Source organism: Cucumis sativus, chromosome 7 (assembly GCF_000004075.3).
Source record: "Cucumis sativus cultivar 9930 chromosome 7, Cucumber_9930_V3, whole genome shotgun sequence".
Taxonomy (NCBI): Eukaryota; Viridiplantae; Streptophyta; class Magnoliopsida; order Cucurbitales; family Cucurbitaceae; genus Cucumis; species Cucumis sativus.
Window position 1 is genome coordinate 12,948,620 of NC_026661.2, and position 19,480 is coordinate 12,968,099.

Consider the following 19,480-nt stretch of genomic DNA (forward strand, 5'->3'; position numbering starts at 1 on the left):
TAGTAATGAAATCCCTTCTATTTTTTTGTCATTGCTGAAAATCAGAAAAATTATATTTTATGTGTAATATAGACATTAATGTGTTATAATTTGTCATTACTTACAATCTGTATGGGATACTTTATTTATGGTGGTATTGATTTGTCGGAGGAGAGAGATAACATTCCAGCACATTATCCCTTTTGATCAACATATTGCGTCGTATGTAAAGGCTGCTAAATTTCTTGGGGTTCCATAGATAGGATTCATACAATTGGATTGACACTTATTACTACTTTGGTGGAGCATTGGAGACCGGAGAGACACACATTTAATATGTCGTGTGAGGAATGCAACATCATGTTGCAAGACGTTGCGATCCAGTTGGGGCTACCAGTGCACAAGGTTTAACGTATAATTGGAAACAAGTATGTGAAGTTTTTTTGAAAGTTCTACCACCTGACATGAAAGGTCAAAATTTGAGTCTTCTATGGTTGGCCAAATAGTTCAAAGAATTGGCACTCGATGTCGGTAATGTAAGCATTCAGAGATATACTCGTGCGTACATTATGCAACTTATTGGAGGTCTCTTGTTCGCTGACAAGTCAAATACATTGGTACATTGTATTTCTCTTCCGCTATTAAGCAATTTCAATTAGACTGGTACATACTCTTGGGGCGTGCATGTCTTGCATGGCTTTATAGGAAATTGTGTCGATCCAGCAATGCACAATCCTTGGAAATATATGGACCATTAATGTTATTGCAAATATAGGCATAAGATAAATTTCGTACTGTAGCACCACAAGTTGCATTATATTACAGGCTCTAGTTGCTCCACCTAGTTGCATGTATTGTTTTTTATTCATGTTTGCTTTTTTTTTATAATATCCAGTAATTAGATATTTGCATTTTTTTTATAACTTATTGTTATTGTTTTTTTACATATTAGATGAACAGGTGTCTACCTGCATTTGAACAATCAGAAAATATGTTGTTAACATATCGACGATATTTGACTGACGGATGCACACTCAGGTAGTAAAGTATTATATGAATAAATACTGCTTATCTTTTGTTGTCTACTTATATTTTTTTAATAGATTAATTGGACACCATACACACCTGATATTATAGCCTTCTTACATGATCAATGTCGTAATGGTGAACAAGTCTGAACTTACTTGGCACATACGATATGCTTCCATATTGTAGAGTGGCATTTATTAGGTCGTGTGTTGCAACAGTTTAGGGTATGGTGCAGATCACACCATTATTGTGCTTTACAAACTCGATGCTACACTAAATTGATTGAAGAGGCAAACATGATCAAGATTGATGTAAGACTCATGAGGAGTATATCACAATTTTCCATTCACGGGCCAATTATTGTACACAAGAAGAAGCAACACATACATGAGCCAACTGTGTATCCTAGGACTATTTTTCCTAGTACACGTCAATTAGAAGATAATTTATCAAATCTGATGACACTTACTATAATTGCATGGTAAGAATTCCAATATGATTTATTTTTATAATTATTGAATTATATTATTTGTAATTATTTAGAATAATATTTTCCAAGATGTACATAGTTAATCGGCGGAACACAATTTAATTTGAGCGTTAGATGTTTGATCAAACCTTGAAAAGCATATAACATATTATTCAGCAGACAAGATGGCTCGATGTTGCAAACACCAATCAAAGACAAATTTTACGGTAGATGACAATAGAGCGAGGTTGTTTGAGGGAGATCAAGATAATGCCGAATTTGTAATTCAAAAATTTAATTTATATGAACTTCAGTTTTAAATATAAAATTATACGAAAATGCATGCTTATTTGCACCAAAATCATGGTCATATTATATTACAATAACTTAAGAAAAAAAATAACTCTTGAAATCTTAAAGAAAAAAGACACTCAAAGATGTACAAACTTTTTTATTTTCAAAATTTGTTCAACTCAAATAGCTTAAATTTTATGTATAACCATATGTGTTGCATCTAAACAAAAATTTGAAATAAAGAAAATAAAAAATGTCCAAGTGGAAATAGTCCTGATTGTAGTTAAACTTTGGTGTTTCCTCTTTTATTCTTCTCTATGAGTCCAAATTTCAAATCTAAAAGTAACATATAAACTTCAAAAAATGGGTTAATATAGGAAAATAAATTTGTTTTAAGGAAGTTGTGTATATTTGATTCTTTCGTTTCTACTTATTTTGGTTAAAGGATAAACCTTTCTTTGGCTTTTTTCATTATATTAAGTCATTGAATAAGCATTGAATAAGTGATAATCCAAGGGTTCTTACTCAGGGAATTTTTGAACTTTTTTGGAAGGTTTTTTATTGAATCATCGTGGTTCTAGTCTGAATCTAAGGTTTTAATTGATTCATAGGGTTTAGGGTTTAGGGTTTGGGCAAATTGGTCAAAATGTTTGTGACGGGATTAACGAAAGTCATGTACTTTCTTCGAAAACTAAAACTACTATATTTTTTACAATAGTTTATGCACAACCCCATTTATGTATTTTATTTCCTGACTACCTTAATTTTGTCACTACTTTTTTTAAAAAAACCACTATTCTTGAAATTTGTCCAAAATAACAATTTAAAAACATTAAAAAAAAAAAAAAAAAACTTCCTTTCTATATTATATTCAAGTTTAGTGACATTTTTTTGTGTTTCTTTGCTGTGTTTACTTAATCTTTTTTTATGAAATATTAGAAATGTTGACATGTTAATCGCATTGGCAGATTTAGTATGAGTTCAGAGTGCTCGAGTTCCTCCTCAACTCTATGCTCTTTATATATATATTATATATATATATATATAAACAAAACTAATATTATCAATACCAAAAGTTAAAGTCCAATGGTATAATTGTCTCCTAATCCTTTCTATACCCAAGTTCAAGCACTACTTCATTGATCTAGCATTATAAAAAAATTTGGGTTGTTTGAGGTTCACAAGAAAATAAAGAAAAATTGTATCAAATGACAAAAATATTTTTAAAAAACAGTTGATGGTACCTCTTTTTTGCACATTACGAATATGGAAAATATGACAAGTAATTAGTGATATCAGGCGGTTATCAGAGAGTTATCAGAGGGTTATCAAAGTACTATCAGATGGTTATCGACTTTTAAATTTGCTACTTTTGCAATTTAGAAAATGTAGTGACATGGGCCTTATTATCATAAACTTTTTTGCTATTTTTGCAAGCGCCACTGGAATAAAGTTATAATGTAATGCAAAATTCATGTTAAGATTGATGTTTTTTTTTTTTTTTTTTTTTTTTTTGCCTAATTTGCAATACCATATGCATGCTCGTTCCACCGTTTTTAACTTAACTCTTTTTTACACAATTCTCACACTTCACAATCTCATTTTCCATTCACACTCGATTCTTATTGCATTCTATCACCCCTCTTTGTCCCTCTAAAGTTTTCTTAATATACCTTTCATGTGTACTCAACACTTTTGAGGGTGTGTGTAGAATCTTTCCAAATTTCTAAAGTTTTCTTAAAGTGATATTGAATATTTGGAAGCCGATAATACATGTGTTTGATGCTATGTTGGGAGTAAGATCAAATGGTTTTACATCGGTTAATTAATAAGGAGTTGAATATGAATTTATAAGGGAGGACAACTATCTCCAATGGTATATACTATAAGGTTTTTTGGAGCAAACCCAAAAGGAAACTCATGATCGTGTATGTCCATATAATATCATACTATCATATTAGTTGAGTTGTGTTCATTTTTAAGATATTTAATTACGATTGAAGTTTGCATATGATAAATTTCGTATTGTAGAACCACAAGTTGCATTGCAGGCTCTAGTTGCTCGACCTAGTTGCAAGTATTGTTTTTTTTACTCATGTTTTTTTTTTATATAATATCCAGTAAATAGATATTTGCATGTTTTTTATAACTTATTGTTATTATATTTTCTACATATTAGATAAAGAGGTCTCCTACCTGCATCTGAACAATCAGAAAATATATTGTTAACATATCGACGATATTTGACTGACGAATGCACACTTAGGTAGTAAAGTATTATATGAATTAATACTACTTATCTTTTGTTGTCTACTTATGTTTTTTAATAGATTAATTGGACACCATACACACCCGATATTATGGCCTTGTTGCATGATCAATGTCATAATGGTGAACATGTCTGAACTTACTTGGGACATACGATATGCTTCCATATCGTAGAGTGGCATTTATTAGGTCGTGTGTTGCAACAGTTTAGGGTATGGTGCATATCGCACCATCATTGTGCTTTACAAACTCGACACTACACTAAATTGATTGAAGAGGCAAACACGATCAAGATTGACATAAGATTCATGAGCAATATATCACAATTTTTCATTCACGGGCTGATTGGTGTACACAAGAAGAAGAAACACATACATGAGTCGATTGTGTATCATAGGACTATTTTTCCTAGTACACATAAATTACAAGATAATTTATCAAATCTGATGACACTTACTATTATTTCATGGTAAGAATTTCAATATGATTTATTTTTATAATTATTGAATTATATTCTTTGTAATTATTTGGAATAATATTTTCTAAGATGTACATAGTTAATTGGTGGAACACAATTTACAACATTTGAGTTAGATGTTTGATCAAACCTTGAAAAGTATATAACTTATTATTCAGCAGACAAGATGACTAAATGTTGTAAACACCGATCAAAGACGCATTTTATGGTAGACGACAACAGAGAAGGATTTTTCAGGGAGATCAGGATAATGCTCAACTTGTAATTCAAAATTTTAATTCATATGAACTTCAATTTTAAATGTAAAATTATACGAAAAATGCATTCTTATTTGCACCAAAACCATGGTCATATTGATGTACTGTTAGTAATTAGTTTATTATTGTTGTTAGTTTGTTACTGTTATTTTTAGTTGACCATTGGGTTTAATATAAAAACCCCACTTTGTTAGATTTTGAATAATAATAAAAAATTTCCAGAAAAAGACTCCAATCTTCTTGAGTTTCTTAGTCCAAGAATCTGGACTTACATCAACTTGGTATCAGAGCTTCACCGATGAAAGGAGCTGTGACCGGCAAGAACATCTCTGACAAGGAAAAGGAGGTAGTGCTGATAGAGGAAGAAATCCCATCTCCACGCACTTCGACGGCCCGATTGATGGTCGTTGAAGAAAGTGTAACAGATATATTCGAACGAACGGGAGTTCTTGAAATCACCGTGGAGAAACTTGCTCGCCGGCTTGAAGAGGCGTTGACTGTCCTTCCCCAGCAGTAAGAAATCGGCTACGGTAACCACCACGAACTCTGGCGCATTGTCGGTCAAAATTTTGATCAACCGGAACGCAAAAATCGTCGGAGTTCGTCCGTATCGTCAAAGGAAGGTGGGAACCATCTCAGAGGTCGCTGACTACAAGAACCCAATATGGGTCTTCACGTTTTGGAAGGTTCTGAAGAGGAAGAGATGCTATTTCGGTCGCGCCAAAGAGATGGAGGAATTGTTGGAGGTGGCCGACGACTGGGAGAGATTAGATATCAAAACCCAGTTTTTAGAAGAGGCTGAACTGGTGAAGAAGACTATTTTGAGGGCAAATTAGAACCAACATGATATCGAGGAGATCAAAGAAGAGAAATATTTCAGCAAGACTTCAAGATGAAGGTAACTACCAAATTTCAGTGGTAAATTGGATGTAGAAGCATTTCTTGATTGGGTTAAAAATGTGGAGAGCTTCTTTGAGTATATGGAGACAGCCGAAGACAAAAAAGTGAAGATGGTCGCACTAAAGCTCAAATCGGGTGCATCGGCCTGGTGGGAGCAAATCCAAGTCAATCGATGCTTGATTGGCAAAACACCTATAAGGAGCTGGCCAAGAATGCTCAAAATGATGAAAGAACGCTTTCTACCCGTGAATTTCGAACAGAACATATTCTTTATCAACAATATCAACGATGCCGGCAAGGTAATATAAAAGTGGCAGAATATGCCAAGGAGTTTCACCGTTTAAGTGCAAGAACCGAGACAAACGAGAGTGAAAATTATCAAACAGTCAGATTTGTTGACGGTCTTAAAGAGGACATACACGAACAACTTGACTTACAGCCCATAGCCACATTGTTGGCCGCAATTTCGATGACCTTTAAAGCTGAATTAAAGCTGGAAAAAGGCAGAAAAACAGCGACACAAAGAAGAATCAATGGGAGAAGTCATTCACCCCGTACCAACGAAAGAATTATGACACTAACAAGCAAGCTCAAGGCTTCGGTACTTCAAGGGCGAAGGAAGAACAACCTTCCAAAACAAGCCAAAGTCCAAGATCTCAAGTACCTTCTACCAAGAAGAACACTTCAACTAACTACCCAAGACCGAATTTGGGATTTTGCTACCGTTGCAACCAAAAGGGGCACTTATCCAATCAATGCCCACAACGAAAAACAGTAGCTTATGTTAAGGAAGGAGGAAGTCAAGAACACGAAGAGGAACCTTACCAAAGAGGAAATAAACGAATTGGAACCGGATAAAGGGGAACAACTATCTTGTGTGATACAACGAGTCCTCCTAACACCTAAAACAGAAACTCACCCTCAAAGACATTCTCTGTTCTGCACACGTTGCACAATAAACGATAAAGTTTGCAATGCCATAATCGATAGCGGAAGTAGCGAGAACATTATTTCTTCAAAACTTGTTCAAGCACTCAACCTCAAACTTGACCCGCATCCACACCCATATAAAATGAGTTGGATCAAGAAAAGCGGCGAAGCACTGATAAGTTAAACTTGCACTATTCCTCCTTCTTTTGGTAATTTTTATAAAGATCAAATTATTTGCGACGCTCTTGATGTGGATGTTTGACATGTATTATTAGGACGTCCTTGGCAATACGATCTTCAAGCAATACATCAAGGAAGAGAAAACACTTACGAATTCACTTGGATGGGTAAAAAAGTAAAGCTCTTGCCTTCCACGAGTCCAATGGAAAGAATAGCGCCCAAGAGCAAGAACGGAGTCAAGAAACAACATTTTTACATACAAGAAAGTGGAAGAATCCTTGAGAATAAGGATAAAGAGGTGTGAACCTTGATAGTCAAAGATCTAGCCTCAAGTCCATCATTGCAAGAAGACAAACAAAACATTAAAAGATTGTTAGAAGAATTCCACCAAGTGCTGGAAAATCCAAGTGACTTGTCCCCCACTTTGGGATATCCAGCACAATATAGATTTCATCCCAGGTTCCACATTCCCAAATCTGCCCCATTATAGAATGAGCCCAAAGGAGTATGAGATCCTTCAAGAACAAGTTAGTGAGCTCCTAGAGAAAGGGCACACAAGGCCTAGTTTGAGTCATTGTGCCGATCCTTCTCGCACTTAAGAAAGACGGGCCATGGAGGATGTGCGTGGATAGCCGCACCATCAATAAAATTACAATCAAATATCGTTTCCTCATTCCAAGAATGTCTGACCTCTTTGATCAACTCGAAGGGGCAAAATTTTTCTCCAAGATTGACTTAAAGAGCAGGTATCATCAAATTCGAATCCGAGCCGGAGATGAGTGGAAAACGACATTCAAGACCAATAGTGGCCTCTTTGAATGGTTGGTCATGTCGTTCAGACTATCTAGCGCGCCTAGCACCTTTATGAGGCTAATGATTCAGGTTCTACGTCCTTACCTTACTAAATTCTTAGTAGTTTACTTTGATAACATCTTAGTATATAGTAACACTTATGACGAACACCTATCATATTTGCATAAACTCTTTAAAACACTTCAAGAAAATAAACTATTCATCAATTTCAAAAAGTGTTCTTTCGTTGTTAAAGAAATATACTTCTTAGGTTTCCTCATAAATGAATTTGGGATATCAGTAGACCCTAACAAGATAAAGACAATTAAAGATTGGCCACAACCAAGAACGGTAAAAGAATTGCAAAGCTTCCTTGGGCTTGCTTCCTTGGGCTTGCTTCCTTTTATAGAAAATTTATTAAGAATTTCAGCACGCTTGCATCCCCATTAACGGAATGTTTAAAGAAAGGAAAATTTGCTTAGACTAACTCTCAAACTCAAAGCTTTATGTTCTTAAAAGATAGGTTATCCAACACACCCGTTCTTGTTATTGTTGACTTTTAGATGGTTATCGACTTTTAAATTTGCTACTTTTGCAATTTAGAAAATGTAGGAACATGAGCCTTATTATCATAAACTTTTTTTGCTATTTTTGCAAGCGCCCCTAGAATAAAGTTATAATGTAATTCAAAATTCATGTTAACACTGAATGTTTTTTTTTTCCTAATTTGTATTACCATATGCATGCTCGTTCCACTGTTTTCAACTTAACTCTTTTTTACACAATTTTCTCACTTCACAATCTCATTTTCCGTTCACACTTGATTCTTCTTGCATTCTATTCTAGCACCCCTCTTTGTCCCTCTAAAGTTTTCTTAATATACCTTTCATGTGTACTCAAAACTTTTGAGGGTGTGTGTAGAATCTTTCCAAACTTCTAGAGTTTTCTTAATGTGATATTTAATATTTGATATGGAAGCCGATAATACATGTGTTTGATGCTATGTTGGGAGTAAGATCAAATGGTTTTACATTGGTTAATTAATAAGGAGGTGAATATGAGTTTATAAAAGAGGGCAACTATCTCCAATGGTATATACTATAAGGTTTTTTTTTGGAGCGAACCCAAAAGTAAACTCATATAATATCATACTATCATATTAGTTGAGGGGTGTTCATTATTAAGATATTTAATTACAATTGAAGTTTGCAATGGAACTTTGAAAGTAGATCCATGTGTAGCAAGGAGAAGAGCATACAAACTAATTTGGAAAAGTCAACTTTGAGTGTGTATGACCAATTAGAATTGTTGTGATACACTTGCTAGGGGAGAAAAATAGATGTATTAAATATTGCCAAATAGCATTATTACATCATGGAAAAGTTCACCATTATAACTCCATTTCTATATTTAGTATCGAATTTATAGGTCAAATAAAATATTTGAGAATTAAAAATTAAAACTAAGAGCCAATATTGGTCCAATTCGCCTTTAATTCTTAATTGATTGATGAGTAATTAAAATGGGTAGCCATAACATTTTTTTAAAATAAATAAATCGTAAATATAACCTCTCGTTTTTCGATCTGCCATTCATTTAGTTATATCAATGTGTGGTCTCATCATCTTAATTTATACAAATAATTGAAGACTAATATAATTTTTGTCTTTTAAGTTGTTTAATTCTTGGTTGGGATACATGATTATTTTATTTTTCTTGCGTATTGAATTCTTGTTACTAGTTTGATCAAATTAATTGCATGAATTCCTCTTTAATTCCTAGTTATGCAATACCTTGAGAAATTAAGGATATCAATCGTTGTATAATTCTTTCTTTTGTCTTGAATGTTTGATAATGGAATCATTGTATCATGAATCTTACAATTCATAAATTTGTGTGGAAGATGCAAGATTAGAAGCATGAGTATTATGATTTAGATTGTATTTTGATTGATAAAGGGTTGGTGACTTCATATTTTATTCTTTGTACTCAATGATTGGGATGAGAAATAAAATACCCAATGCCCTCATCTTTTAATTCTTGAAGAAAAAACCTCTTTGACTTTCTTGATGTCAATTCATATTGAATCTTAATCTCTCAATTTTGATTCTTACTCTTCTTGATCTTAATTCAATTTGTAAGAAAAATCCAAAAATGGAATTATGTTAATGGTATATATACTTATAAACTTGATCTTCTTATATATTAACAATAATAGTTATCCTTAACATGTAGATTACTTTTTCAATTTCTTTTTTATGCTCTGTTTTGTTTTAATAATAACTCGATATAACATTATATATATGTATATGTGTATATAATTAGTAAATTTATACAATGGTTGAAGGGAATTAAAATTAAAAAAAATTGTTGTATTAATTCCGTTTAGAAATGACTTTTAAACTAAAATATGTTCGAATAACATTAATTAAATTATAATTTCTATCGATATTAGTGATAAAAAAAACTACATCTAAAAGAAACCTAAATTTAGTAATCGAATGAAGAAATAAAATACCAACTAACATGATTTCGAGAACATTAAAATTCAGAAAAAAAAATAAATTAATGTCTTCAATTTCAAAATGACAATATACAAGAAACGTATATAACTTGAGTGTCACATTAAGAAATCAAATGATGAAAATCATGTCTAAATTTTCTTTCAATCCTTCTCAACGTTTCTATTTCTTTGAATGCATCAATCCATATGCCTCCCATTGATGTATTTGTAGCTTCATGTAATTGTTTTGATTCTTAAGCTTTACATCTATTCTTTTCATCTCTAATATTTTTTAGACGGTCAAGAACAATAGAAAATTATAGATTTTAATTTGGGAAAATAGCAAAAATAGTTTTAAATTGTTAGAATAACAAAATATAAAAAATAAATAAATAAAACAATCCCTTAAATGTCTCTCTCCAAACCGTAAAATACAAATTGTTTACCCAAAAATATAAACCTTAACAAATGCTACAAAAAAATTTCTCCAAAAACATAAAATTAGAAAAGTTGTATTATCGTGAAGCTCAATCTCATACCTTCAAAATTTAAATCTCTGCAGGTAATCACTTTTTCCCTTGGAGTTTGACCGGTTACTTCCTTCTTCATTTGAAACCCTAAAGCTAGTTTGAAAGCATTTGTTCATCTTCTTAGCATATTTCTTCATAATCACATTTCTCTGTTTGCACTGTTCGTTCTTCTTCTACGAATATTGCCATTTTAGTTGGTTAGTTGCTCGGTTCGTTCTTCTTCAGTTCTAATCAGATTTGTTCTTCTTTTAGCGCAATTTTTTTTCAAATATCGCCATGCACGGAATGTTTAGGAGTGTATTTTTTAACAGTTTAAAATCTTCATTGTTGTCGACTCTGTAATCAATCCCCATTGTTGTCAACTCTGTAATTAATCACCATTGTTGTCGGCTTTGTAATCTTGGAATGTTCGAAAGAGAAGAATATTTTGAATAACACTGTGTTGTTTTTAATTATTTAATTATATGATATATATAGGGTTTAGAGTTTAGGGTTTAGGGTTTAATTATATGATATATATATTTTGAAATTATTATTGGATTTGTATTTATTTGCTTTTATTATTAATATAAGATAAAATGTGTAACAGTTGTGCACCATTTTAGGAAGAAAACAAGAGATTGTGTTGTATTATTTGTTTCTATTTTGAAAGGTTTATTATTTTATAATGGTAGAAACTCTAAATATGAGGAAGGAAAATGGGGAGGAGAAACGCAAAAAAGTGACAGATTGCGATCTTCTGGATACACTGATTCAAAAATACCATCGTCAATAGTGGTCGAAAATCTTTCAAGCTCTTTGGACGGGGTATTCTTTTTCTTTTCTTTTTTTAGGATTTTTCTACGTATAACAAAGTTGTACATTATTATAGCTTACTGTATGGTCCATTACAAGATAAAACATAGCATACAATGACGAAGGGGTCAGTAAGCAAAAAAGAAGTTCCACAATAAAAAAAAAAGTTGTACATTATTATAGCTTATTGTATAGATGAAGGACCCTCTAAAAGAAGAAACAATCATCTAGAAAAAGCCAAGAATAAAAAGCATGGTAAAGAGCTCATTAACCTTTTTAATATTCTACTATTTTATAATGAATACATATAGATTATCTTCAAGTTGTGCGCTGTGTAGGTTTCTTTAAGTCGAATATGTGTTGTAGTTTGTTGTAATACAATTAATAAACATGAACCAAATTCTCTAATTTAATATTCAAAACATGGGGAACGGGAAAAGGCAGAAGTGTGGTTTAGAAAAAGGAATAAGATGATATAGATGAAGAATAGAAAGCGGAGACGAAAGAAAAAAAAAAAGAGTCAAGATCATCAACAAAAGAGTCAATCGAAAAAAGTCAGCAATCAAGGGACTAATAAGAAGGGACAAAAGAAGACCGAAAATGAGAAGAAGGTAAATGTATATAAATTAAATTACATACAAAGAATGGAACAAAACAAAATGATGACAGAAGAAGAAAAGGACAAGGACCCAATAAAGGAAGAAAAGGTCGAGGTATGTGTGATTATGTAATGTATTTCACATGATAGAGGTCTTTGTACTGTACGAATATGTATAATTGATTACTTCAATTACAGTGTATTTGTGATTATTCTGTATATAGGGGAATCACATTGTACTCAAATTATAGGGTATTTGTAATATTTTATATTGGGATTGATTATTGATTCTGGTAGATTGAGTCTTCAATATTACATATTTAGAATACATTGAATTTGAGATAGTATGTTAATCGTTATGCAATCAGTATAGGAATATGTATAATTGATTACTGTAATTACAATGTGTTTGTAAGTTATTGAACATGCTAACTTGTATATTGGATTTTACTGTGTTGTATTTCATTATTGTGACTTTCATTAACCTATTGATTATTAATCATCACTACTAGGAGTTTGTATATTTGATGTCTCAACAACGGAGGACCGACCCTTTGAGAATAAACCTACAGACTAAAAGCAACATAATAGATAAAATCAAAGAAAATTTGGGGGAAAGACTGACAACTAGATTTAGTGAGGGACTATTTGGCCATTTTCTGAAATTTTCTATAACAAACCAGTCATCCCAATTACTCTTGCCCCTCATTCAACGTATATGCAAGTTGAAATCAACCACCTATTACATTTCCTGATAGGAGGTAGGGTGCTAAAATTTAGGCTGAGGGAATTTGCCCTGATTACAGGCCTCAACTGCAATGAAATACCATATGTTAATATAGAAGATATAAAGGGTGGGGAAGGTTGAAAATGATTTATTTTGAAACACTAAAATCGATGACAATGAATTATTTGAATACTATGTTCCATATAAGCACGGCTGGACCCATGGAGATAGAATACGAATTGCCAAATTATACTTCCTAGAGAGCTTTCCACTCCCACAGCAAGAGTCTTCGAGTATTGAGTGGGATCATGTCTTAATGGTAGGTGATGACGAACTGTTTGATAGTTATCATTGAGGGAGGATTGCTTTTGACCTCCTATTAGAATTTATGAATAGGCTTGTGAGTAGCAAAGGGAAAACAGGGATATTCATGGGAGGATTCATTTTTTCAATCCTAGTTTGGGCTTACGAGGTAATTCCAACCTTGAGTACGCCACCAAACTTCTTCGCAACACGAATCTCAAATGAAGTGCCCTGGAAAATAAATTGGGCAGCAGATACACAACCAAAATGGAAGGACCTACAACAGAAGGTCTTTGATTCGCCAATGGTATGAAACTCATTTTACAAACAGATTTTACATGTAGATAATCACTTATAGTTGTAATATTTTTTTTCTTCTTGAAACAGCTTGAACTAACTTCAATGCTTGTTACACATGACGAAATGAGCAAACCATACTTCGCACCATTTCTGGATGCAGAAAAAATGATTCTTAGAGAGGTTGAAGAAAAGTTTACAAAGGGCCAAAAAGCTGACCGTGTAGCTCACGTGTCGCTTAGTAGAGGCATGTCATCTACAAGCACGCTTGATGGACTAGCCAAGGCTGTTGAGAGTATTAAACAAACCCAGAAAAAAATGGAAAGAAGGATGGAGGAGATGTGGATTGTTCAAGACTGTGGAGGAGAAAATGAACAAAAAGTTTGAAGAACTGCATGTCAACTTAAACAACATTGTTGAAGAGATCAAAAAGAAACAACCTACTTCTTCAGGTGTCCAAAAGACAACCGAATATATGGTAAGCATGATCTTTAAACTATAATTAAGTTGCTTCTCTGATTATGTGTATATGAAATAAAATTTAAAATTACACTGTATTTGTAGTTTAGGGGGGGCAAGGTCTTTTGAGAAGCACATTGATGAGGTGGAGGAGCGAAAGGAAGAAGAAGATGAAGCTAAAGACCTGAGCATGCACTTGATGCATCAGAAAGGCCTTGGAAAAAGGGACAACGGTGAGGGAAGGGGAGGGGTTGCTGGAAGTGGGAGACAAGGCTCAGGAGGATCAACTGATAAACAACCGACATCAACAAAATCATAAACAGTACCTTCTAAAAGTGGCCAAGATGAAGATCAACAACCGTATACGGTGATTTATAAAGTAAATTATAGTACATTGTGTTGAAACTGTTTATAACAAATATTTGAAACTAAACCGTGTACATAACTATAATAGACCACAAAGGATGAGGAAGAACTAAATGAGTTGATCAGGTCAATAGGTGAAAGTATTATATATGATGAAATGAACAAAAAGAAAGAAGACAAATTACAATGTATTATCAATTATGGTTACATTACATTTCCAAACTCTAACTTATTTACATCTTTTTGTTGTTATATTGTCATCAAATTATTATTACATTATTATGTTATATTGTCATCAAGTTGGGTTGATTATGTTGTATGTGTTTGAGTACTATATTGATTACTGCAGTTACAGTGTATTTGTGATTATTCTATATATAGGACAAATGTACTACAATTACAAGGTATTTGTAATATGTTTATATATTAGGATTGATTATTGCTTCGGGTAGATTGCGACTTCAATATTACACATTTAGAATACATTGAACTTGGAATAGTATGTTGATTGTTACGCAATCATTATAGGAATATGTATAGTTGGCATCAGTTACAAAATATAGTGAGTTTGCATTGATTATGTTTTATGTGTTTGAGTACTATATTGATGAGCTAAGTAGTGTTTTATAAAACTTTCATTGAGTTCAACAGCAAGCACAATGAAAAAAGTGCAAACAAACTTCAGAAGAAAAAAAGAAAGACAACAAATGACAAAGGTACTAAAATAATAAATATGAATGTCAGGTTCACAACTTAGACCATGGTACATTTGAACTTTCGTGTGCTACCAACTTATAGGTTAAAGAAAATTTTCCAAATGAGGACAGAATCTCAAATATAGACGAAAACAATCTAGCAACAAGGGTTATATTAAAACACGTAAGAATACCCTTGTACTACAATATTCCTAATTATATTGTGTAAGTTATAAATCGTATCTTATTAATACAGTACATTTTTTTTTAGCTGAACACAACCGAGGATGAGTTGATAAAGATGGCAGAGGAAAGGGATAAGTGATTGAAGGATAATTGATCGACAGTATACAGAGATTAAGCTAGCAATGAAGGGAATTATGATAGATGCAACAAAAGAGAAAACAAGAACATCATCAAACAACGAGAAGGAGAATGCAAATCTAGACATGTCATCATTTGATTTGCATCTAAGTCAAGATTGATCGTTATTCATTAAACTTTTATGTTATGGGCTCTTCAATTTATGATAGTATCTTTTGTTTTGTTGCTTTATTTACATTGGAAAAATATATATTAGTTTATTTAATAAAAATCTATTGTTATTTTTAGATACGTGAATCTTAAAATACATTGTATTTGATATTCAGGTCATCAAAATCTGGATGTACTTTGAGATGGTTAAATCTGAAATGCATGTACATAAATATAACATGATTGTTTGAAGAACTCAATATATTCAATTTACATAGTTAGAGAATATATGTCATGACTTCAATATTATGACAACCTGAATGTATCTAGATTGAAAGTTAACATGAATGTATCTAGATTGAAAATTACAATACTTAAGTCTAAAACATACAACATACAATATTACTTTAGAATTGAACATGTTCGGTAAAGCATAAAATATTACAAATACTTTGTATGTTAAATAAAAATGATAAATTTTATATGAACCAACCATTCGAATTTTTATTACAAAATGGAAAAAATTCAAGTGATAAAAGAATTGTAACTGATACTTATAGAAACTATTGAATGGTTACCTAATCTTGAATTGGTTCTTTACAAGACGTGCAATTGTGACCTCGTTGATCACACCTGCTACAACAAACAATTGTCTTTTTCTCTAAAAATGACAAAAAAACTCTTCTTTTTAGGCCTTCCAGTTGGACGTTTGACATGGAGCAGAATAAGTCCATCGTTGCCATCTTGGTAGGTTTTCTTAATTTGGTCTACACTACCAATAAGACATGTTGCCTTCTTATACAAGTTTATTAGATTTGAAACAGAATAAAACTTATCAGCGTACATATGCAAGTTAAGATTCCTTATAGAAAGGGCAATACAAGCATGTGAGCAAGGGATCAAATCAAAGTCCCTTTGACGACATGAGCACATACGGGTCAAAATATTGACAGTAAATTGTTCCTTACGATAGTAGACTTCAAATTCATGTTGATCTATGATATATTTGTCAAATTGTTAAATCCAATGTCATTCACAAATAAGTGTATAGATAATAATTGCAATTATTTTTTAAGTCTCAAACAACTTACATTCATTGAATAATTGCAATTATTTTTCAAGTCTCGAACAACTTACATTCATTGAGCGACTTTCCCTTAGAGATTCTCGAATAATATCTTCTTCATATACCGATAGTTTCGTACGTTGAAAATTTTATTTGGTGCAACGTTCATAGAACCATTTTTGAACCAAACTACAAATTGATTCTAAAAGTCCAACTACAGGTAATTCTCGAGATTCTTTCAACGTAAAATTCATGCTTTCAGAAATGTTGGTCGTAGTAATCGAGTATCTCTTTCTCCTAAAAAATGCCCTGGCCCACCTATGTCTTTCGATATCTTCCAACTCATGCCTAGTTGATGGAGAGTGATGATCAAGTTCTCTCATGTAGTACTCAAACATCAACGGGGTATAAGCTCTGGTACAACTGTGGAATGGTTCCTCAATATGAAGCAACTTATGGTTCTTTTTCAAGTTCTTATAGAGATGGAATGCACATAATCCATGCTCGGCTAATTCATACACAACATTAAACCCATTTTCTATACTCTTGTGAGCATCGGACACAATTATCATTTCGTTATTTTTCCCAAAAATAACTTTAAAATTGCGAAAAAACCATGTCCATGACAAGTCATTCTCTAAATCAACCACAACAAAAGCTAGTGGCACAATTTGAAATTTTCTATCAATAGTGTAAGCATAAATGAGCATACCAAGATATTTGTTCTTCAGTGATGCACCATCAACTGAAGTAACTGGCACACAATAATTCCATGCATCAATTGAAGTTGTAAGGGCCATGAACTTGAATCGACCTTTGTCGTCTAGTTCTTCAGCTGTGTACGTTCCTAGTAATTATACAATAAACGTGATATTAGAATTACAGTATATTTCAAAAATGAGCAAAATAACTAATAGCAAATACATAGTATTTGATATATATATTTTACCTTGGTTGTTTCTAATCAATGCATCCGTGAATGCTGCCAACATTGCATACGAGTCCTCTGGGGTACCCCTAATTGAACTCAATGCAATCTCACGTCCTCTCCAAGCTTTATCATAACTTACATTTACCTCATGATTAATCTTCATGTAATTAATAACATCAGAAGGACAACATGGAGTCTTGTCATTCATTTTAAAAAATGACTTTTAACAATCTAGGATGTTGCTTGTCAGTGATCATTTTTAACAATGTCAACGACACACTAGTGAGTACCGTAAACTTATGAACAATCCAAATATCACTTTTTTTTAACACAAAAGCACGTAAATACCATGAATAGGCCATATCTTTGCATCAAATGTCAAAGAACGTGCGGTTGGACCTAACTGTAACAAATTCAAAACTATTGTTCACGGCCAACAAATAAATCGCTTTCTTCAGTATTGACTTAGTTCTAAACTTTACTCTCACCTTAATAGGCACTGCATCATTTGGTGAATCAAACGAATGAACGTCAATTATCCCTGCTACATTATGTGTAAGTTGTTGTGTATTTACTTCATTATTCAAACACGATGTATTTCCAACCAACCTAGCAGGTGCAGAATCAACAACCACAACAAAATCATTGTCGAGAAACTTCGATATAATCAACATAAGCCAATACACGTCCTTGTCTTCAACAATCTAAATAAGGTTTGAACTATTGCATCCATCTCAATAAAGAGTAATGCGACACACAGAAAGATCTAAAGATGGAAAAAATCTACCTTGAATGCACTGTATGAGTTCTTGAAAGGAAGATGAGCATGGAATGAATACACCAACCATACGATAGTCAATATATCAGGAAGATTCCACCCATCTACCATAAAAAACAATCTTCACACATTGCAATGTCATTACCAGAAACGCTAGAGGATCAAGGTAAAGGAATTCCAAGACAACCGAACAATAAAATTGAAACCTGTCGTGAAGGAATTCCAAAACAACCGTACAATAAATGTGAAATTATTTAGGGAACTGAAAATAAACTTTGAATACTATTGTACTTCAAATTAAAAGGTCGATAAAAAAAACTATGGAGGATAATTGGTAGAATTAAATAATTTCATATAAAAATCACATTATTTTCACGGTTTTTTTGGGATATTGACCTCTGAAATTAAATTTTAAGTATTTTGGTGATTTTATATCAAACTTTAAAACCAATTTTTAAATAATATCAATGGAAAATATACCTCATATTTGCTTATTCTTCCATCAAATGATTGTATTCTCCCCATAATTTGATGCATTTAACGTCTTTATCATTAATTTAAGGAAATTTTTATCATCTGTATGCATACATATCGTTATATTAACATTGATTTTCATTAAATAACATCAATTTATTATTATTAATATCGTCATACTGTTTATAAAAAATTTATTACATGCATAATTACGAGAAAGATGTTAATATGAAGTTATTATTATATCAAAGGTATAATTTTAGGGAATGATATAATTTTAAATTCAAATTTGTTACATGCATAATTATGTCGTACAATAAAAGATAAATTTGAAAAAATATGTATTTATATGATATAATAAAATGTTCCTAAGAATTAACCAAACCTTAAAAAAATATAGTAAGAATTAACCAAAGTTTATCAAACGTACAAGAAAGAATTATATTATCCATCATTTTATAGATAGCAAACAAAAGTGATATATGAAACATTTTTAAAAATAGAATAATAAATTAAAATATTTACAATATAAAATCTACTAATTTTAAAATTTTCCCTATATATATACTAATAAAAATAAATTGTTAATCATGGTATAAATTTGAAAGACTAAATCTAGAAAGTTGTTGGTTAAATAAGATCGAAAATAAATATTAGAAATTTATTATTTTTATAAAACTAAATGATACGAAAAGATTGTCAAAAAAAAATTGCTAAAAGTCTGAATTATTTAAAAAAAAATGCTATTGTCCAAGGTGTACTCTATTATTTTCTATTATTCCTATTAGAAAATCTGTTTAAATTTTGTCAAGTGCATCAGGCTTACACGTCATAGGGTAATTGCACTGTGTTTCAAATTGGTGTCCAAGATTTACTACTATGTGTTTTTTATCCAACAAAATAGGCCA

At 32.0% G+C, this 19,480-nt stretch overlaps 1 protein-coding gene across 1 annotated transcript; it reads right to left on the reverse strand.

The window, feature by feature from the left end:
- Positions 1 to 15,962: 15,962 nt before the first annotated feature.
- Positions 15,963 to 18,697, reverse strand: LOC101219435. The gene is made up of 2 exons (XM_031889183.1): positions 17,339 to 18,697; positions 15,963 to 17,236 (listed from the first exon to the last, which is right to left on the reverse strand). The coding sequence occupies exons 1-2, from the start codon at positions 17,526 to 17,528 to the stop codon at positions 16,539 to 16,541; spliced, it is 888 nt and encodes a 295-aa protein (XP_031745043.1). The 5' UTR covers positions 17,529 to 18,697; the 3' UTR covers positions 15,963 to 16,538.
- Between the last annotated feature and the right edge of the window lie 783 nt (positions 18,698 to 19,480).

Coding starts and splice junctions, on each gene's coding strand:
- LOC101219435 (XM_031889183.1), bottom strand. CDS start 17,528: ATGAATGACAAGACTCCATGTTGTCCTTCTGATGTTATTAATTACATG. Junction 17,237..17,338: donor ATTGATTAGAAACAACCAAG/GTAAAATATATA, acceptor TATAATTACTAG/GAACGTACACAGCTGAAGAA.